Source organism: Coptis chinensis, unplaced genomic scaffold, assembly GCF_015680905.1.
Source record: "Coptis chinensis isolate HL-2020 unplaced genomic scaffold, ASM1568090v1 utg1247_pilon_pilon, whole genome shotgun sequence".
NCBI lineage: Eukaryota > Viridiplantae > Streptophyta > Magnoliopsida > Ranunculales > Ranunculaceae > Coptis > Coptis chinensis.
This window is the reverse complement of record NW_028238098.1, coordinates 327,371-349,019: the sequence shown is the minus strand read 5'-3', so window position 1 is coordinate 349,019 and position 21,649 is coordinate 327,371. Positions and strand designations below refer to the sequence as shown.

The 21,649-nt window shown below is 37.7% G+C and overlaps 2 protein-coding genes across 5 annotated transcripts; both read right to left on the bottom strand.

The window, feature by feature from the left end:
* Positions 1 to 54: 54 nt before the first annotated feature.
* LOC147474205 (prefoldin subunit 2-like) lies at positions 55 to 3,476 on the bottom strand. 4 transcript variants are annotated; one of them, XM_086586569.1, is made up of 4 exons: positions 3,354 to 3,476; positions 3,022 to 3,074; positions 810 to 940; positions 55 to 732 (listed from the first exon to the last, which is right to left on the bottom strand). In XM_086586569.1, the coding sequence occupies exon 4, from the start codon at positions 729 to 731 to the stop codon at positions 282 to 284; it is 450 nt and encodes a 149-aa protein (XP_086442695.1). In that variant the 5' UTR covers position 732; positions 810 to 940; positions 3,022 to 3,074; positions 3,354 to 3,476; the 3' UTR covers positions 55 to 281. The 4 variants fall into 4 exon arrangements, with proteins under 4 accessions (XP_086442695.1, XP_086442693.1, XP_086442694.1 ...); XM_086586567.1 differs by lacking the exon at positions 810 to 940 and having other exon boundaries at positions 3,354 to 3,472; XM_086586568.1 differs by lacking the exons at positions 810 to 940; positions 3,354 to 3,476 and adding an exon at positions 3,237 to 3,321.
* Positions 3,477 to 8,014: 4,538 nt separating this feature from the next.
* On the bottom strand, positions 8,015 to 21,514 carry LOC147474204 (Transducin/WD40 repeat-like superfamily protein). The gene is made up of 21 exons (XM_086586541.1): positions 21,008 to 21,514; positions 20,841 to 20,925; positions 20,727 to 20,766; positions 20,405 to 20,650; positions 18,738 to 18,837; positions 18,567 to 18,641; positions 16,546 to 16,644; positions 16,114 to 16,230; positions 15,894 to 16,009; positions 15,672 to 15,771; positions 14,604 to 14,962; positions 13,623 to 13,953; positions 12,491 to 12,708; positions 12,004 to 12,222; positions 11,549 to 11,735; positions 10,982 to 11,232; positions 10,126 to 10,218; positions 9,955 to 10,056; positions 9,432 to 9,789; positions 8,911 to 9,048; positions 8,015 to 8,827 (listed from the first exon to the last, which is right to left on the bottom strand). Exons 1-21 carry the CDS (start codon positions 21,137 to 21,139, stop codon positions 8,306 to 8,308), a joined length of 3,888 nt encoding a protein of 1,295 aa, XP_086442667.1. The 5' UTR covers positions 21,140 to 21,514; the 3' UTR covers positions 8,015 to 8,305.
* Between the last annotated feature and the right edge of the window lie 135 nt (positions 21,515 to 21,649).

Sequence of the window (21,649 nt, the reverse complement as noted above, 5' to 3'; positions counted from 1 at the left end):
GAAAGAAAGAAAGAAAATCACTAAACAAGACTTGCAGCAGAGACCACATCAAAATTGTTTGGCAATGAAGGCCACCAGATCCTTACTAAAAGTAATATGGTTTAACAAGAAAAACATAACATCGGTGAAAGTCATGACGAAAAATAACTGAACAAGATTACAGCACATACCACACTAACAAAATAGATAGGCCACGGTCAGAATTTTCATTAAAAAGTGAAGTCTACAACAAAGATTAAAAGATGTAACAGATGAAAAAGAACCCCCATAGAAGTGATCACTTATTCGTCTGCACCAGCCGGACCAACAAGAACCCCCTGAGCAGAACCTTCTTTTTTGCTGCTATCATCCTTCACATTGTTTTCTGGTTTTCTTATTCTTATTTTGTATTTCGCTTCGAAGTCGACCATTTCCTTTTTCTTCCTTTCTAAGGCTTCGTTCAGCCGAGAAATTACCTCCTCAAGGCCGGCCTTGTTGCGCTGGACAGCAGGCAGAACTTCTTTGATGGTTCTCTCCACCAACACACCTCCAATCATTCTATAGCATCGCCTGGATGGATCAAGTGGCTGTATGGCTCCAACCACCAATGAGTGCTCACTCACTTCCATCTCCAGTTCTGTGATTTTTGTGTGAAGTTGGCTAATTTCAGACCGCATTGTACCATAAAGATTGGCAACTGCCTGCTCATTTACTGGTTCCTTAACATCGCCTTCACCTTTGCTGGTCGTCATTCTGAACAAAAATGGGGAAACATTAAAGGAAACTTATAGGAGTCAAAATCTTAACTCTATACATCCTAAAATTCCCACCATTTAAGAATCTCCATTTAGGTATCAACTTCAGATACTAGCCTGATTGAAAGAACACAACATCTGTATCACATGTACCATTACAGATATCTAGCAGTAGGATAGATGACCGTCGCCAACCCACTCATGTACTGAAATTCCCACCATACAAGAATACCAACACATGTATCAACTCTAAATACTAGTTTTTGCTTCATATGCACCAGTAAAGATATCTAGCTGTTAGATAGACTTCCTTAACGTAATTTAACAACCATCAAAACCTATTTATTTACTAGAGAAACAATTGACATAACAGTAGTTTGATGCACTTACTACTGAGACATGAATACAAATGATTGTTAATACACACTCTTGTATTTTTATCTTGCTTAAACCCAGCAGCATAACAACTTACATGTCCTTATGAACTGAAAGGAAATAATACAAATGCAAAATCAGAACTACACCTTTTCACGTTGGAGGCCACAATAAAAGGTCAATCAATGGAAGATTAGAGTTAAGTATAGTTATAATTTAATTATCAACCTGCAAATCAATTAACTAAACATGAAAACCAAAAGTTAATTATCTTTGAATTTTATTTAGGGTTCTGTTATAGAAATTATAACCAAACAAATCAAAATAAAAAAGAGAAAGAATGGAACGTGCATTTAAATTTCTTTGAGAAAAATTGAGGGTTACATGAACCACTACATGCATTAGATTCTCAAGTAAACTTTATCAAGAGGAGGGAAAAACTATTTACATTCTTGATTCCTATATAAGCTTGCTAAGTAATCAGCGCAACTCTGTTTATTTATCTCTCTCTCTACAAAAATTCAGCTCGTTTGATATCTTCTAACCTAGATAAAAATTGTTGTCAACGTTTTAAAAAAAAAATCAAGCGACCGAAATGTCAAGTTTTTGCAATCATCTTTTGCCAATGTTAATTAAAATTATCAAACAAGGACCTTTTGTTTCTTAAGTATATTATTTTTGCACTTTAAGTTAAACATCTTGGACCACTTGATCTTGTATAGGTTAGTTTGACATGTCCTTCGAAGTTCCTTATTATACCTCCCATACTTGATTTTTGGTCCATCATGGCAATATCGGCATTACGTTTCACATATATCATATATTTTTGGTTATTTTTTTCTTATGGAAATTCAGCACAATGCAATGGACCTCCGCGTAGGCACTTATTCCTCCTCATTTTAAAACCAAGATGAAGTTAGCAATGTAAAGGTGAATAAAAATCTCGGACGGGATGTTGGATTCCGTCTAGAGGATCGAGGCGGAATGCAACATCCCGCCCGGTATTTTGTCCGAAATTAAAAAAAAAAAGAAAAAGCATCCCACAATATTCATGTGCACGAGGCGGGATGTTGGAGCAGTGCGGTGAAATAGACAAGTCGGTCACTATCTCGGGTGGAAGGTTTCACCTTGATTTGAACCGGGAATAAAGTTGCACAACCATTTTCCAACCAAACCCAGTGACTATAACAACTGTTGTAAAATAACTCTTTTTCTAACAGTTTGCCAAGTCTTGATAATAGCTATAATAATTGAAACATGAACAAGCGACTAATAACAAATTGAGCACACTAATATGATGGCGGCCTTTTAATGTTAAGGTAGTACCATGGTGGTTTCTCTACCTCTGTTAGTTAACAGTCAAACTAACTACAAACCTAAAACTTTGTTCAAATCATGTCTTAGAAAAGTCCTGAAAAAATTCTTGGAAAAAAAAATCTAATAAAAATTTCCTTCACATTCTAATCATATTCCCTCTGATTGCCACAAGCTCCATGGTGCACAAATTATGCTACAGTTAGAATCAACTTTTAATATGTGGTGTTTCTGATGGATTGAAAACCATCGATGGAAAATCTATTTTCTTGGAAGTAAAATTTACCATGACTTTCATTGAAACATATTTTCCTCTGGTCAAACTCAATCCAGTTTCTTAAAAGCTTTCAGACAGTTCAAGGTCCAATGAATTTTACTGCATTATGCATATTTTGACTTCCAAACTTTGTAGTTTGTAACTTGGTATTATCTCACTCTATATATATTTTCCTTTATGGAACTTCAACATGGAAATTGATGGTTAGAAGAAAGAAAAGCATCCCACAATATTCATGTGCGCCATCAGCGCACTTAAAGATCACATGGTGCACAAATAGAGAGTTTATAACAACAAACTATGAGAAGTTGATATGCAGACCTGTAGATAAAGCAGTGGTATTCCAGCAGCAACAGACACTAAAACTTTGTCTTCTGCAAAACAGAAAAAATAAAAAAAAAAAATCTAATTAAGCTACACACTAATATTTCATCTGATTAAGGTAATGACTATGGAGAATTGAACCGTGAAATAGAATGACAGATAAAGAGGGAAATAGAATCAAAGGGAGTTCTTATTCTAATACTGAGCAAAACCCAAAACATCTAATGTTTGATTAAAAGCTAAGAAATCGAGCAAAAAAATTGAAAAATTTCTTCTTCCAATTTTAGAAAAAAAAATCGGTGTTTGCAATTAAAGTAATCGATACTTACCTTGTTGAATATAAGTCCTTGGTTTCTTTCCAGTCCGGGTCTCTTTCCTTCATATTTGTCCCGTCCACAGCACTGATTCATCTTTTGTCATGGGCCTTGCTCGCAAGCATGTTGAAAAGGTTATGACTTTGATGGACCATTTAACTCCATTAGAAGATCCACAATGTGAGTTATAGCTTTTATATGCTTGTGCTGGGCTCTCTAAGTTGGTCTTTGTGATTTGAACTTGTCCCCTACCCTTTTTTAGAGAGGCAGCTAAGACTTTTGATCCACATTTCTGCAGTGTTCTCCAAAGTATTGTGGTTTCTGATGGTCCTGACTTTGGTGATTTACAGTAGTGTTTATCGACACTCTCACTACGTCTTGGTGGGTTAGGTATTTATTGTGCCACTAATGTCTCTACTTTTGCTTTTGTGGCCTCCCGTTGTCAGACCTCTAAGCATCATAACCACATTCTTAGAAGTTGTGGCCCAGTGTCTTTGGATAAGATTCTTGATGTTGTTAGTAATACATTGAGTCTTTGTATACCCGATTTTGACCACAGTTATATGACTGTGAATGTTACCGTCTCCTCAAAACCACAAAAAGTTTTGGCGAAAGCGTTTTATGGTAAGATTAATGTTGGTCTTGAGAAGGAGTTTGTGTTATCTACTCTTCTGAAAGCTGTTATTGGATGCTTGCAGTCAAAACATGCAAAGAATTTTCTACTTACTATCCCGATGGAGAGACTTGGACAGCGTATGTCGCCGGTGGAGTACATTTTGTGTGATGCATTTTGGAGGGCTGGAGTACAAATGAAGAAAGAAGCTCCTGTTAAATTTCTCACTGATCCGAATGAGGGCAGATTAACACTAAAGCCTGCGGATGTCTTGATCTACAGTTGGTCTGAGAGAAAACATGCATATGTTGATCTACCTGGAGTCTCTCCGTTGGTAAGGTTGGGGAATGGTGGCTTTAAGGTGGGAGAAACAGCTAAGAGAGCAGTAACAAGGAAATGGAGAAGCATGAGGATGCTTGCAGAGCTAACCAGCATTATTTCGTTTTGTTTAATTTTGACACTTTCGATTTTTTGGAACAACAGTCTGTTGAGCTCCTCAAGGGACTTCAGAATGTTATGGAAAGTAACGTAATGACATCTGGTTTTAACGAGTTTGTATTTAGGAGGATAGGGTTTGACATTGAGAAAGGATTTGCGGTGCAACTTATTGCACGCCTTGTCCTAATCATTTGTAAAACTCGTTATCATTATCGATAAAATTTTCACTTCAAAAAATTAAAATAAAATGATGTAGATTAGGTTACCAAAAAAATAATAATAATAAAAATTGATGTATGTTAAAAAAAAAAAAAAAAAAAAAAAAAAAAAAAAAATGTATATTAACTTACCAAAAATAAAATAAAAACTACTGTTCGATGCTTGCAGAGCTGCTAATGGACATTTTGCTGCGGCGGTAAAAGTATTGTCATCATTAAAAGTTACCTCCAATACTGTAGAGACCATATGTGCATTAGAGGAGAAGCACCCGTTACGACAACCACCGGTAAGACCAACTGCTCCTTTTGTTGACCCCACTTTAGTGGTAGATAGAGACGCCCTATTGTCATGTATTAGGCCGTTTCTGAAAGGTACTTCTTTGTGGTTGTGATGGTCTTCGAGCTCAGCATTTGTTTGATGTCATGAGTGGTGTTGCAACAGCTATATCGTCTAATTTACTATATGCATTGATCCCTGTGTTGAATCTTTGGTTACAGGGACGATGTCCACGTACAGCCGTTAGCGGAATTCATTGCGAGTACTCGGCTTACCAAAAAATGACTTGCAGCGCAACTTGTTGCATGCTTGTCCTAATCATTTGTTAAACTTGTTATCATTATCGATAAAATTTCCACTTCAAAAAAATAAAATAAAATGATGTATATTAGGTTACCAAAAAAATAAAAAAAATAAAAAAAACCCTTGGGTAGAGTACTTGTATTGTCAACCTACGAGGTTATATTTGGGTGATGGCTACATATGGTCAGCTACTGGGGTACAGCAAGGCGACCCCTTGGGTCCCCTTTTCTTTGCGCTGGTGTTGCATCCCCTGATTCTACGGATTCAGTTGTCAGTTATTGCTACAGGCTTGGTACCTAGATGATGGGACTCTGATCGGAGATACAAAACAGGTGGCGAAAGTTTTGGATATGAATCAAGAAGAAGGACCTTCTTACGGGCTGGTTCTTAATGTGGCGATATTTTGGCCATCACTGGATCCACGTCGCTCCACTCCTGGTCTCTTTCCTTCAGCTTTGACACATCTTCAGCAAGGGGTCAGGTTGCTTGGAGGTGTTGTCAGCACTGATTCATTTTTTGTCATGGGCCTTGCTCGCAAGCGTGTTGAAAAGGTTATGACTTTGATGGACCATTTAGCTGCATTGGATAATCCACAGTGTGAGTTAGCGCTCTTACGTGCTTGTGTAGGGCTCTCTAAGTTGGTCTTTACGATTCGTACTTGTCCACCATCGTTGTTTAGAGAGGCAGCTAAGACTTTTGATCGGCATTTCTGCAGTGTTCTCCAGGGTATTGTGGTTTCTGATGGTCCTGACTTCGGTGATTTATAGTGGCGTTTATCGACACTCCCACTACGTCTTGGTGGGTTAGGTATTTATTGTGTCACTGATGTCTCTACTTTTGCTATTGTGGCCTCCCGTTGTCAGACCTTTAAGCATCAGAACCACATTCTTAGGAGTTGTGGCCCAGTGCCTTTGGATGAGATTCTTGATATTGCTAGCACTGCATTGAGTCTATGTATAACCGGTTTTGATCACAGTTATATGACTGTGAATGTTACTGTCCCGTCAAAACCATAAAAAGTTTTTGCGGAAGCGTTCTATGGTAAGATTGTTGCTGGTCTTAAGAGGGAGTTTGTGTTATCATCTCTTCAGAAAGCAGTCATTGGATGCTTGCAGTCAGAACATGCAAATGATTTTCTACTTACTATCCCAATGGATGGACTTGGACAGCGTATGTTGCCGGTGGAGTACATTTTGTGTGATGCATTTTGGAGGGCTGAAGTACAAGTGAAGAAAGAAGCTCCTGTTAACTTTCTCACTTATCCGAATGAGGGCAGATCGACACTTAAACCTGCGGATGTCTTGATTTACAGTTGGTCTGAGAGAAAACATCCATGTGTTGATGTAACTGGAGTCTCTCCGTTGGTAAGGTTGTTGAATGGTGATTTTGAGGTGGGAGGAGCTACTAAGAGAGCAATGACAGGAAAATGGAGATGCATGAGGAAGCTTGCAGAGCTAACTAGCATTGTTTCATTTTGTTTAATTTCTACACTTTCGGTTTTTTGGAACAATAGTCTGTTGAGCTCCTCAAGCGACTTCAGAATATTATGGAAAGTAACGTAATGACAGCTGGTTCTAACGAGTTTGTATTTAGGATAATAGGATTTGCCATTCAGAAAAGAGTTAAAGCACAACTTGTTGCACATTTGTCCTTATTATTTGTAAAACTCATTATTATTATCGATAAAATTTTCGCTTAAAAAAAAATAAAAATAAAAATAATGTATATTATGTTACCAAAAAAAAAACTGGTGTATAACACACAAACTCATACACAACAAAATCTATTCTGGGTCCAGCCATGAGTGAGATACGTACATAACAAACAGATATGGCCAATTGAATGTCAACAGTGAAATTCCAACAAAATGGAAATGCAAGCAAGCTCGCTAATAGGTTGTCAAATGGTGTATACGCCAATGGTAATGGTAATGGTCCTTCTAAGAAATGCTTGGTGGTGGTATTTGCTGGTAAATTTTCATTTCTGCTAGTGATATCTTTTTTGGGAACAGTACTTTGCCAGCTCCCGGATAGTATTATGTACAGCCGTTGGTTATGATTAGGGGTTCAGATATCAAGGACTGGTGTATGCAACCGAGCTAGATTCTGTGCTTTTAAATGGAACAGCTTGTCGCTATTTTTCATTGCTTTGTATGAATTTGGGTTGAGGGTGTTAGTAATATTTGATTATTTTTTTATTGTGCACGCGTGCACTAACTATTGTCCTTAGTTTTCTGAGTGTTATACTTTCCCTGTATATTGAGAGAGAAAAAACACTTAATAGGAGAATCTGAGAGCAAATGTTTTGGTTGCAGTGGCTTATGGTATTTCAGTCTTGTATCGAAACCCCTTTTTCGTTCTGAATCTTGTTATTGTTACAGGTAAATAGGTTTTAACCGCTGGTGTCCATTATAAATAGGTTCCAAGGCACAAAAGAAAATAAACTAACTACAAAGACCCGCTGGTGTCCATTATAAATAGGTTCCAAGGCACAAAAGAAAATAAACTAACTACAAAGACGTTCGGAACGTTGAATTGAAGCTTTTATAATTTTAGTTGATTTTTTTTTTTTTTTTTCTGAGCAGAATTTTGTTATCATGATTATAAGTACATTAATTTTTAAAATAAATTAAAGAAGTGACTCTCAATTTTTTTTCTCCTCGAAAATTCGTTGTGGAGATTTTCGTTTTCATAGGTATGTTAGTATATATGCAAACCAATGGTATAACTTTTTCTTTCCATTGACTTTTTTTAACATACTCACGAACAAATTCGCAGGGTTCTCATAAAAACCAAAAATTATGTTATTTACTAGGATAGGCGGTTCGGAATTCTAACGCAAAGCATATTCATGGTAACTGTGTGTGTGGAAAAAAGAATCAACACACACCACACACAAACTCATACACAACAAAATCTGTTTTGGGTCCAGCCATGAGTGAGATACATACATAACAAACAGATAGGGCCAATGGGAAATGGTGAGATACTATACAAATATATTTGGTGGGGGTGGGGGTGGTTGTAGAAGGGCCGCTGAAAGCTTATAGTTTGAACCAATTAGATTTCTGCATGCTCACAATTTTATCATAGGCTAATCTGAAGAGTGCCTGGATTCATCAGATAGTAGGGTCACTTATTGTCAAAGTCTGAACACTAGCCCACTGATCGTCAGCCACTTGAGGGGTGGGCTCGGGGCCTTGCATCGGACTACTTACTGGTGGTTCTGCACTTTCTGGTAGTGCCACAGGATCATTCCCGCCTGAGGGGGATGGATCAGTACTGGCTGGTAATAATGTAGGATTGCTAACTGGCGATGAAATTGGAGCACTCTCTTGTGGAACAGTCGGAGGTGCCTCTAATTGCAGTGGCTTGCTTGGTTGCTGCAGAGTGCCCTGCGTAACAGGTGTCTTCTTCTTCTGAATACTTATTGGAGCTGATAAAGACACCATCCCTGGAGGAAGAATCTCAATTGGTGGTTTTTTCCCAGCTTCTGCTAAACTAGTAAGCTTCGGTTCCTCCAGAGAAGCCAGAAAAGCAGACGCAGCATCTGTTTTTGCTGAAGGGGTGTGCTCAAGCTCTTTCTGCAGGATTTTATTCCATGCTTGAACCAAGTTCTTTAAGGTTGGTCTCCCATGAGCCTGAGACATTCAAAAATCCCAGTCAAATAACTTAAATATATCAAGGGAAAAATGAATTTGTCAATAAAAAACTCAAGCTATACATGTGCATGGAGAACAGCCTCCGCCAACATCCCTGTTTCCTGCCATGCTTTCTCCATCAGAGCATTGTCCCCCAAAACAGAAGCTGAAAATGCCGCTTCCCGGCCTTGGCCAGCTGTTATCAGGTTATTCACCAGTGCCTGGAAAAATACAAGTATTGTTGCAAAATAACAATTAAAAAATATACTATTCCACAATCCATGTGACCTTCCCTCTGAAACACGTGCAAATGATCAAGATCAGCTTTACATTTTACAGGTACCAATCAGATAATTATAATGACCCCACGGTGCATATAAGCCCCAGTTTTATACCCCCATTACCTGACCTTAATGTGGATAATATATATGGTAAGAAGATAATGAGACATCCACAAAAAGCAGAGTACAAATTCATGAATCAAATGCTGACTCTACAGGTGCCAAAGATATTAAAGACAAAAACAGTTGCATTTGTCAGAAGCATAGGTCGCAAGTTCTGATAAGAAAAGCAATTGTAAATTTTCAAACCAAAGGCTACATACATTAAGTCGTGTCAGCTCTCCATGATTTGCGAGGCGTAGTGCTAACCCTCTTAACTCCTGATCTTGTAAAGCTCCTTTGACAGAACCTGCAGCAGCCAACCTCTTGAGAGCTTCACGAGCAATATCAGCTTGAGCAGTAGCATCTGCAGCATCAATAAGATCCAAAAAGTCCTTCGCAAATTTCACTATTCCTTGGACAGCATCGACAAGATTTTCTGGTCTAGCTGTTAAACTGAGAATTTCAGGTACACCTAAACCTACATTCTCTTGTCCAATATCCCTGCTATTGCTCATTGTCAGAAGACATTGAAGAGCTCGCTTCAAATCATTGCTTTGCATGGCTAGATGAAACTCCAACCTGAGAATTATCATGAATGGGTAATTGGAGTTGCAACAAGAAAAACTTAATCAATAATATTCTGCACTAATTTGATAAAATGCTTTTAGCAGGTTCAAGCACTGGACAAAAGCTAACCACACAAAGATCTCACTGTTAAATATGCATGAGTTCATTGTTCCAGACCTCTTAGATATTCCAGGTAAGTGAAGTGCTTCAAGTGCATATCCCATACCAAGCATGAACTGGGCCAAATCATCATGGTGCTCTCTACCAAGCCTACTTGCCCTGCAAAAGGTGTATATCAGCAAGGGGTGCACAGGATATCCTACCAACATATTGAAGTGAGTCGTATACCATTTCACGGCGCTAACAGCATCTCCATAGGCTGCAAGACATCGGCAACGGATACCAGGATGACTAAGAGACAGGGCATGAGCACACATGTATCTGAGGTGACACATTCAAACATCACAGACTTTTAAAGCAGTAAAAGTTAAACGCGACACAAGAATATACTATCTCATAAATTATACAAATATGTAGACTAATATTTTGCTTGCTTAAGTACCTTACTTTGTTTCTTCCGATAATTAAGAGATATTAAATGATATAACTTGAAACATTTCATCAACACCAAGACTAACAGCAAACGCTATTAGTAGAGAACCAACCCCAGAAGACTCTAGTACACCCGAGAGAAACAGCCGAAAAAAGACTAAAACAAAAGAAATGAAATTACAGTAGCCAAAAAACAAAAGCAGAAAAATAAAAAATGCAAGAACCTAAATACCACCAGTCCACCACTATTGTATATACTAGCTAATGGATCAAAAACTTACAATACTGGTCAAGCCCTGGGAGGTTGGGTCCAAGGTCTTGGGTTCGATTCCCAACTTCACCAGGGAAATGGGGATTCAAGGGATAAGAGAATAAAGTTCTAACTATCCAAAGAAAAAGAAAAAAAAAACAATTTTGACCTGTTTTTGTTTTCTATGTGCTCTCTCTCACATACGCACGCAAAATCCATTCAGCAAGACATCACGTCTGGCTTGTCAAGGTTACATTGACAAAAACAATTCAATACTGTGCCATGTATACTGATTTCCCAGTTGGAAATACAGTAGGCAAGAGCACAGAAGAAAAAGGCATAAGTAACCAAAGAACCGTATTGTATGTCCTGAAAATGTAAAAATATGACACAAAATATTACCTGTCAATTAGCCAGAGTACTCCATCCCTGACACCTACCACCACAAGAGGTCCTATTGGTCGCTTTTGCTCAGCAGGAAATCGAGTCACAGCCACAGACACGCCACCACCACCAACTGCAATCTCACTAACCTTTCTCTCCTCGAACTCTTTAGGTAAAATGGAGTCCTCCCCGTCAATCTTAGATTGTTTGGGGGATGTTATAAATGGTGGTATTGATGGAGCGTGTTGGAAAGAAGCTATTCGAACAACCTGAGACATGATATTGTTTCAATAATCTAAAATTTCACCAATTATAAGATTGAAAACAAATATACTGTCCACTAAGATTTCCATAAAATTTAAATGACAATTTTTGTAAATCCAGCGCAAACCAATGGATTTGGTTTCACTTTCATTTAAATTTAGTGAAGTTGAAATAAGATTATAAAATGAGTCTACATCATAAAAGCACTCGAGAAGTGAGAACCAACCAAAGAGAAAAAATTATCGATAAATAATTAATCATGAAAAAAATAATACACAATATTCAATAGTTCAAGAAAATAGTAGAAAGTTTTAGTGAAACCTGCAGCATTGGAGGTCTCAATGAAATTCTTTCTTGTGCAACAGTTCGTGGACCATCAACAGCAATTAGTGCTAATTCGCCATGCTCAGCAACAGCTCTAGCTTGAGTCTCTTTCAATCTCATTTCTTCTTTTCTCTTTTTGGTTTCTATATCAATCGGTGCCACTCCAGCATCAACGAAGACGCACCTAAAAAAATGTTACTTAGGACCAAGGAGTAGTCACAATCAAAAATGTATTTCTGAGAAAACTAAGCCCAATTGTCATTAATGAGCATATGATTTTCGACCAAAAAATGTACTCAGTATGAAATGTATTGACCATGCAGAAAGGGAAGTGCCACACATTGTTGAAGTAACATACCATCATTCCAATTTAAATGTTACCTCATAAAAATATAAAAAGACATTTGATTAGCTCTGAATTGAAACTATTCACAGGAGTAAACATATCTTACTCAATGGTAGTTGGTGTAGCCACAAACAACTGTCTTCGATGCCAAACAGCACCAGTAGCACAGGGGATAGCCACATCCCCTAAGTATCTATATTGTGGACGCAAGGAAGAGATGACAATGTATTGTGGGTAAGCAAAAGCACAATACTCCACAGTCTGGTCCCAGGCAGTCCATTCTGGTTGGGAAAGAAGCCCACTTACAGGTTGAAAAGTCTCCCAACTGCAAAATTGAAAGTTTTATTGCACAAATGTGCTGATTAAACACAAAGCAAAGAATAAATATAAATATATATATATATATATATATATCCAAGATATAAATTATTTGAGATGAATAGCTCATAATCCTCATATAAACTAGACAATGAAGATGTATTAACATCAAGAACTATAACAATTGAATGTTCAGAACATTTGGTCAATTACATTTCATAATAGATTATAAATAAATGACAAGAAAAAATAAACAATGACAAGAAGTTTTGCACCTATAAAGCTGAAAGTTTTGAGGTGCAGCTTCAGCAACTGAAGACTTGTTAGAAGAAAATGCATCATCAGACATAGTGAAGGACGAAATGCCACTATTTCCAAACCCTGATAATGGCATTGACTGGATTGTTGAAATAGCTGTTGCAGCCACAGGACTAATCCTTCGAGATGTTCGATATGCAACCCCAAGCAATGCGCCCCCATGTAGACCAATAACCTGCAAACAATAAGCTCTGGGAAATATCATTTCCTGAATTCTCTGAAGTAATCATATGATGGAAATATAGCTTCTAACATACTTTCGAGCAGATCGTAATTAGTACTATTCACTGTATAGGTGGAAGATATCACTGAAACTGGGTAGTCCCCTTTCAAAAAAAAAAACTGGGTAGTCCAGAGTATACACGAGGTTGAAGAAACATCTAGAAACAAACTTCAAGATTAAAGACACGTAGCCATAGAAATACTCATTGGTAATGGAGGTAGTGCCGTAGTCCGGATGAAGGGTGCATGGTGTGGCCCAAAAGAGGAGGAAAAAAACAAAAGAAAAGAAGGGATCAAGAAAATTAATTCTCATGATTTACAAATCTCTAGTGACTTTTTTTCTTATTTAAATTTTTCAATTTACAAATCTCTAGTGATTTTTCTTATTTAAATTTTCAATTTACTCTTATTCCTTTTGTTTTCAAGCGAGTAATTCGTCCTCAACCTAATACTTTCAAGAACTTTTATACCTTATCCCTTGTCAGACTTCAACTCTAGGGGATGATGATTCTGCTTTTCTTCATTTTTGTATTTCTTTCTTGGAGAAATAAACAATCAATCACACATATTAAAGAACAAGAGAGTACAATGTAGGATGAGTAGCATTTACTACTTATCCCTCACATGACGAACTCTCGAGAAAACACAAAAGAGATATCCCTATACCCCTTACACTGTTCACACAATGGAAGAGTGCTCCTTCCATGGCAAGAAGCCAATAACCCTCTCGTGAGTTTTTCTGTAAGTTACTTTCTTTTTCCTTGTACATGTATCTTACGTCAACTACACTTTTATGATCTAATATAAATGCTATTTAAAGACCTAGGAAAAAGGACACCATAGAAGTCTGGTCAAATTAACTCATACCGGTTCACTGCGGCCTTCAATTGATCTAGTCAAAATATTTGATGTTCCATCCTCTAATAGAATCCGAACTTGAACAGTGGCTGCAGAAGCGGCACTAGCAGCAGCAGCAGCTGCTGCTTGTGCTGCTGCTGCAGCTTCTTTTGCTTTTCTTGATGAACCCCCCTTTGGTATTATTAGCATTCTAGAAGGTAATGCAGACTCCAATAAGGCAAATCTGTCACGACATGTATCCCAAGCCAAAAGCCTCCCTGTTCCCGAATCAACAACTGACCAATCAGCGACCTTGTAGACAGCAAAGTATGGAATATCAGGCCACACAATTGCAAGATACCTGCATTCAAATCACCATAATGAGGGGGCAGATAATTAGAAAGTCCAGATACAATATCTACTAGAAGAATTTAAGGTACAAAAGCATTGCAATTAGATCGGAAAAGACAACATAGAACTTCAGATAACGGAACGACTCCGAAAAAAAAACAAGATGCAAACGTGTATACACTTGCATGCAGCAAAGTGTTATATCATTTCGTAAGATATTCTGAAATACAACAAAAAAGGAATCTCAACCATTTACAATTTGATGGACCTATAATAAAGAAATATACTCAAAAAAGGTTACACAAGCTGCACTTCACAAAAGTTTATTACAGACTGCAAGTCTGAGAAAAATTATGAAAGCTTTAGTGAAAAAAACTTTAGGTCCTCATTATCCATTAACATAATCCCAACCTTGAAACTTGAAAGGTTCCATTCTGATAATTTCAATAAACTGTTGTGCCCTAATTCTTAGAGACTACATTCAGAAATAATTCTGCTTGCAGCGCTAAACATTTAAATGGAAAATTGAGTCGCGTTCGATGGCTTATGTAGGACTTTATTCGTGCATAAAAGGGAAGGAAAAAGGCCAACAAATGATATATATGCCTAAAAAGAAAAAAATGATGCAATGGCGTGTAAAGTTTAAAAGTAGCAACTTACTTCCCTGAGCTGCTTAGAGAAAGCACCGAGTACGAATCATGTGGGACAGGTGTACTAATGTGCTTCTTTATCTGCTTAACTTGTAAATGTTCAAACGTTTCTGCCCTGGGCCTTCCTGTTTCAGATAAGGAAGCTGAGTTTCCAAGAGAAGGATTCACTGTATTAGACAACTGAAAGTTTAATAGCTTCAGTTCCCTTTCAACAACATACACAGCAGAATGCTCTCTGCTTCCTGGAGGTGTTGGTAGAGGAGAAACAGCTGGAAGTGATCTTGCATCAAATTCACTGAGAATAACCCCAATATTGGTACCAGTAACAACAAGATGTGGCTGTAAAGGATGTGCAGCCATACAGTAAACCTACAAAAAAAGAGAGAATAGAGATCGTTTGATCAAATGCTTGAAAAAACTAAGGACGTCATCACCTAGACAGAGTCTGCTGTAAAATGCTAATGTTTAATCCTGAAGTGTGCTTAGATATATGCTTACTACTGTAGGCTCATTTCCACAGTATCCAGCAGGTCGGCTGACCAGGAACCTGGTGGTTGTACCGGGAGGTCCTGGGTTTGGTACCCACTACACCGGGATTGGGGGGTTTTTCATTTCTTTAGTATCTAGTTGATTGGGTTGTAAGACATAACCTCTATCATAAAGACATTTGTTCATCAAGGCAGTATCTCCAGTTAATGATACATGGAGAGGTTTCAGATGTATCCCGTCAGAGTCATTGGTATCTCTCATTATTATAGTAGTAAGGCTCAGGCCATTCTTCAAGGAAATTCTTGATGGCTTTATGCACAAATCCCCTCCTCAGAGAACTACTTTTTTTAGCTAAATCCTCAGAAAACTGCACATACACTTTTTGTACATTCGACCTTGCTGACTACTTAATAACTACATCATAATATGTAAGTCAAGAACACAAAGCATTTGGTGCTCCTAGAACTCAAATTTAATCTATTAAATATCACCCATACTTATTTGAAATGTACGAGCTCAGAGTACTATTATGGATAACGATCTTAACGGTCACATTCAAAAGCAATGCATAACTAAAGAAAGTACATACCCTAAGTTTCTTGCTGGGTGCAAGTACTTGCGGAGGGACAAGTGAAGAAAGCTCGCATAATGGCCTCGTAAGAGCTGAATAAGTCGGGTGCTCAATAGCCCTGCAAAATTAATGACCTTAATTTAAGTAAATGAATATGCATATTTTCGTATACAAATTCAATAAACTAATCACAATTGAGTAGTTAAGAAAATAACAATTCAAGGAAAAACACATGCATACCAAATATGAGAATCCTTGACACAAGTCAAAATGTCAAGGTTTGGGGCACGAGGGTGGCACCAAGATGCTACGCTATGGCAAGCAAGTTTGGGCACAGGTTTAATACGCCTAAGTTCCTGGATAAGATAAGAAAAGAACATTTACAACATCATTGATACAAGTCCCAACAATAATTTATTAACCAAATAAAATCCAGAATTCTAGGAAGTCGAGGTAATACCTTAAAAGAGATGGTATCCCAAATAGCTAATGTCTTATCTGCACCAATAGTAATCAGCTGTGGCGCACTCCCCATCACTCTAGAAAGCTCAACAGCCACAACTCCACCATCATGCGCCTTGAAGTATCACGAAAAATCTATATAAGGATTCGACAACGATAACTACCTTTCAAATATTTAATCAAATCGGCATGTATGAAACTTCTAGTTGAACAGTATAAAAAAGAATACATGCTCAAACTTTCACTTAATTGTCAACATCTCTATGATGCTCCATCTCAGAATAATTACAATACTATGTGGCAGAAGTAAAGGAAATCAAACAAAATTCTAGTCAGCTGAATTTTTTTGTGTAAGAGGAATGCTGAGTAACAGTTATAATAAATTCAAATAGTAGAGGATGGAAAGTAGGAAGAGAGATAAGATCACTACCTTCAAACTCAGCTTGGGTACAAGTTCACGTGAATCCTGACCATGGTCAGCACTCCAAAGTACAAGTAAACCATCACTAGCACCAGATACCAAAAGCGCCTGGATGTACAAGTAGCACCAAACTCTTAAACTAAATTATAAAAAACTTTTAAAGTTTTTCAGAAGACATTCATTAGTTTTATTGCAAATAACGATTTCATTACCCGGTTAACTATGTCAAGATGAAACAAACAACCTATGAACCTATCAAACTAGTCCTTTGTTACAGCAGAATTGGACAAGCAGATCACTGTGAACATGTTAGACATCTAAATTACACGGTAACTTACCCAAGTAGATATGTAAAGAAGTGGGAGCACGCAACTATCAAAACAAAAAATCTCGATGCAATTTACACAACATTACAGAAGGGCTTGTTAGAAGTTATAGCCATTGAACAGTACCACAACAAACAGTGGCGCCGAGAGACCAGATAAGCAGTAGCACGAAACCATGAGTCCATGACATGGTTTATAACCTCAAAAATCTTGGAGGAGTGTGACGGCTGACAACCCACAGATGAAAACCTGTCTGACTTGAAAAGTCCACCACCTCCAGTACTATGTATTGGTGTATGAGATAAAAGTACCCATGGTTTTAAACATGGCACCTAGAAACTGAACCAAGGCTGAAATGATCTTTCAGTATGGAGATCAACAAAAATCAACTCGTTACAAACTTCTAACCTTCTACGAAGGTTTCTAGATTCATCTAATCATCCAAAACTAAAACTTATAATTTTGCAATCCTCTCTTGACAATGTCAGGAATGTTCAAAGGGGGCAGAAAAAACAAGTATAGCACAAAAGAACCCGAGGTATAGCAGCAGAAACAAGAAAAAGAAAGAAGCAGGTAAGTAAACGAGAGCCCTTGTACCACATTCTTTATTGGTAAAATTCAGTTTATATCATTAATTTTATAAGGAGTTCAGAGAATACAAATTTCCAAGGCCATATTAGCAAGGAGCTAGTCGAACCCAGTCAAGCTACCCAAAATACAATAAAGGTCTCATCTTACATGTCTATCCCTATTAAACATAAAATCTATGAATTTGACGTCCCTAAGAGATGGACAAGCAAATACACAGTCCATGAATTTCCCCGCCCAGCTTATGAAACTTCTTTTCTTGTAGCTCAAAGACCCTTAAGTTCCTCGCCTTCCATCATACAATAGGACTAGAAAGATGTTCCACTATATTTGTATATTTAATGGCAGCATTCCTAGGTATACTGAAAGATGTAAAAGTAACCCGGATTCCGAAACAAGCTAAAGGGAAAGTAACAAGAAGACGATCCACGCCTTCCTCCACCAAATTGCAAAATGGACAAACGGTAGGGATACTCATACAGCAGACCCCTTCAATTCAAATTATACTTAAAATTAGAAGTCACCTCATATTCATCTAAAACCTCCGAAGTATACTCCTTGCCGATAGAATCACATTACCATGAATGCTATCTTGTTTTCCTAACCCACCTTCTTCAATCCACTACATCAAAAATCCCTTCTACCACATTCTTAATTCTAGGTATGCTTGATTTCATGCATGTATTAGCATGATCCATACAGAATATGGGGATAAAAAAACCCATGGCAATCTGATACTATTGTTGTATACACTATGTAACTAATTTATCATCACCGTGAATGCTATCATGTTTTCCAAACCCACCTTCTATCCACACATCAAAATTCCCTTGTAGCACATTCTTAATTCTAGGTACACTTGATTTCATGCATGTATTAGCATGATCCATACAGAATACGGGGATAAATAAAACCCATGGTAATCCCATACTATTTTTGTATAAACTGTGCAACCAGTGTAAATATGATGCTAGGGAATTTTCCTTCAACTAGAAAAAAGAATCCTTACAATGGCTATTTTCTTCAATTAGGATAAGAAAATATCCTTGCAGTCAAGCTTATCATTAAAAGCATAAATCTTCATAGTACTGCTCAGTAGTACAAAAGAAATAATACCTCGCCCGAAGAAGTCATGAATGTCATCAAGCAAGATATTGACCCTTTATGACCACCAGTGTATCTTCGGACAAGCTAAAAGAACCAAACCAAGAAATAACAGTCAAATGACATCACTAAACAATAATAACAGAAAATCTATAATTATAACCAACATCCGCCCCCCCAAACCTTCCACGTTAGCATTGAAAGAACTCTGATTACACCATCTGACCCACCAAAAGCAACAAGAGGACCTTCACTGGCAGCTGATCTAGATAGGAACTCCATACTGTAAAGCAAAATAAAGAATGCTCAAGTATGAATCTAACAATTTCTGATGATATGATATAAAAGGTGGAAGTTATTTGTAAACAATTAATTTCCAACAGAAAGAAGATTATTTTTCAAACTATACACACACATAAATATAGGGAAGGGATACAGCCACATTATGCACACATTCAAGAAAAATGTGGACTTAAAAGTTGAATAGGGGCTGATATTTTGTAGATATGATCTCCCTACCATGGATAACATGCCCACAAAATTTCAGCTCATTCAAAAAAGTCTAACCTTATCAAATACTGTTGTGAAATCGGAAAATTCTTGACTGTTAGATAAAAGTTCATATTTCAACACTTGTTTTCGCAAGGTTAGACATATATTGATCTACAATTTTTTGTGATGATGATCTACATTGTGAGCATAATGTGGCTCTTATGCACAAGGCCATCTGTGAGTATCAGATGTATGCAGCCTTTACCTCGCATGGGAGTGTCATAAACTCATATGTATGTGTGACTCCAACAGTCCAACCTAACACCCAGATCGTAATGGAGCAACCTTACTGGTGCACCAAGGCCGGACAGGCAGACAGTTGTTATGATGAAGATTTGAAAGACTCAACTCGATTTCTGAAATAGTCGTTTAACATTCACTTCTCACTTCTTTTTTGATTGGTAGCACGCCATCCTCACTGCTTATTATCATTATCCGAGAAAAGCTACAATAACTTCCTAATTGAAGATAGTCCTTTCAACTACTTAGTTAAAGGAACTATAATATGCATGGCCACAATAACAAATAGGTCTGAGCCACTTTGACATGGAATTCCACTGCACTCGCTATCATTACGATAAAAACAACCTCGATTGGCACAAGTAAAAAAACAGAACATACTGCATACTTAATAAGGAATAGAACGGGCTGAGGATCTCTTACCTAACCAGACATTATTCTTCAGAAGCTCAAGCTTTCAAGGAGTGAAAAGCCAAGTACTTAAACTGGATCCTAACATTTCACCATTCCTTCAAACTCGACGTCCATTATATTAAAACTGAGCCGGCAATAGCCGTTTACTCTTAGGAGGCTCCATTCACCTCTCAGTTTTAAAGACTTAGCAACATGCACATATGCAATACCAAGACATCTTAGGATACCCCTCCCGAGGTTTCAAACTGGCATGTGTGGTTGGCTCTATTACCAAATGTTAAGTAACCATTCAATACTCATTAAAATCCCGAGTTGTCAAGAAGCGGAAATTTAGTTGCTTAATATGATGATGCTAGGTAAGAAGGTGATGCAAGATGTGCCCAACTACATCATATTTACAAAACATGGACACAAGTTGACTATGACATCTAACAGGACACAATCTGATCTTGACAGACTACCCATGGCCCTCTAGGAATGTGGAATTGTTGATAGCCTACTAGTCAACACATCTTGGATCAATGAACTGATGCTTTCCCAACTAAATTCAGTTTCTAGTAGTTTTCCAATTCATCATACAATTCATATCTTTTAAAAAGCTTTGACTGATACCCACAATGTGGAGAGAGAGAGAGAGGACTGACCAAAGAAGAGACTTGTTGTCAAGGTCCTGCTTTGGTACATCACGACCGCGCATAGTGACCAAATCTAGAAAAATGGCTTTATTCTCGCAGCAAATGACAAGAAAATGTCTTCCTCTAGTGGATGGAGCAGGAGAAGTAGAAACCAAGTGCTGATTGACAGCAGACGTAGCCTCAGAGGCTGAAGTGCGGTTACGCCAATGTTGCCAAAAGCGGACATCGTCGTCGTAAAAGGTAACCTGCTTAACACTTGAACAGAGAGAAAAGGAATTGGGTTTGAGCAAGGACACAAGGCAAAGTGAAGAAAGAGCATATAGATTCGAACCTTCCACCACGAATGGCCTCAGTAGGTTTTCCTCTGGTATCTGTCAGAAGTGTATGTAAAAATGCATGTTGATAGAAGACAATAATAATAACTAAATATAAATGAAAGGGGAACCTGATTCGCCCTCGGCAAGTTTTTCCAACTTGGCACCAACGAGACGACGCTCATCAACCCCACCGGCTTTAAGTTCGTAGATCACCTGAGATTAAATTGGATTGGATTGGATTGGATTGGATTGTTCGTCCGTTAATAATAAATCAAAAAATGTATGTATAAATCACCTGCCGATGCTCCCAATTCCAAACGGAGACGTGATCCGATGCGTCTGCAGTGACGAGCCAGGGATGCGTCGGATGCAGCTCTATCTTCACTATCTTATCATTCGTCGGTCGGAACGCTCTCAGTTTCAGCATTTTTCTTTCTTTTCCAGACCCAAAAAAAAATGATATTTGCGCTTTGTTGTATCAATCCATCATCAAATCTCGATCTAGATCATTCCTCATTTTCTTTTTTGTTTTAATTTTTTCCCATGGACCATTATTATGGGCCCAGGCCTTTTTCTTATGAGTCAATAATTAATGTTTGTGTTGCATGCCGATTGCCAACAAGTCTTCCACCATGGATGTATACGGTAAAAGGAATGTATGTGGAGGCAGCTGATAACTTTTGCTTAATATCCGATCGCCAACTTCCCATGGCACAATTTTGATCGCTCGTTGTATGTATGCAGTGCAGTCGATGAGGTATTGTGAATATGTTTCACTAATGATATTTACACAGTTTAAAGCAAGTACCACTTGTAAGCCCATCCTTAGCATAAAACTGCTTTTCATAAACTAATTCATACAGTCCAAGGATCATTTCTTTCACAACATGAAACCAATAACAAAGTTTCAGTTAGTCCGAGTGCTAAGCATAAACTA

Excerpts from the sequence above, each read along its gene's own strand:
- LOC147474205 (XM_086586569.1), bottom strand. The coding sequence starts at position 731 with ATGACGACCAGCAAAGGTGAAGGCGATGTTAAGGAACCAGTAAATGAG.
- LOC147474204 (XM_086586541.1), bottom strand. The coding sequence starts at position 21,139 with ATGCTGAAACTGAGAGCGTTCCGACCGACGAATGATAAGATAGTGAAG. Across the intron at positions 16,645-18,566 it reads TCATGACTTCTTCGGGCGAG|GCGCTTTTGGTATCTGGTGC; the intron begins GTATTATTTCTT and ends TTGTACATCCAG. Across the intron at positions 16,010-16,113 it reads GGGATACCATCTCTTTTAAG|GAACTTAGGCGTATTAAACC; the intron begins GTATTACCTCGA and ends TATCTTATCCAG.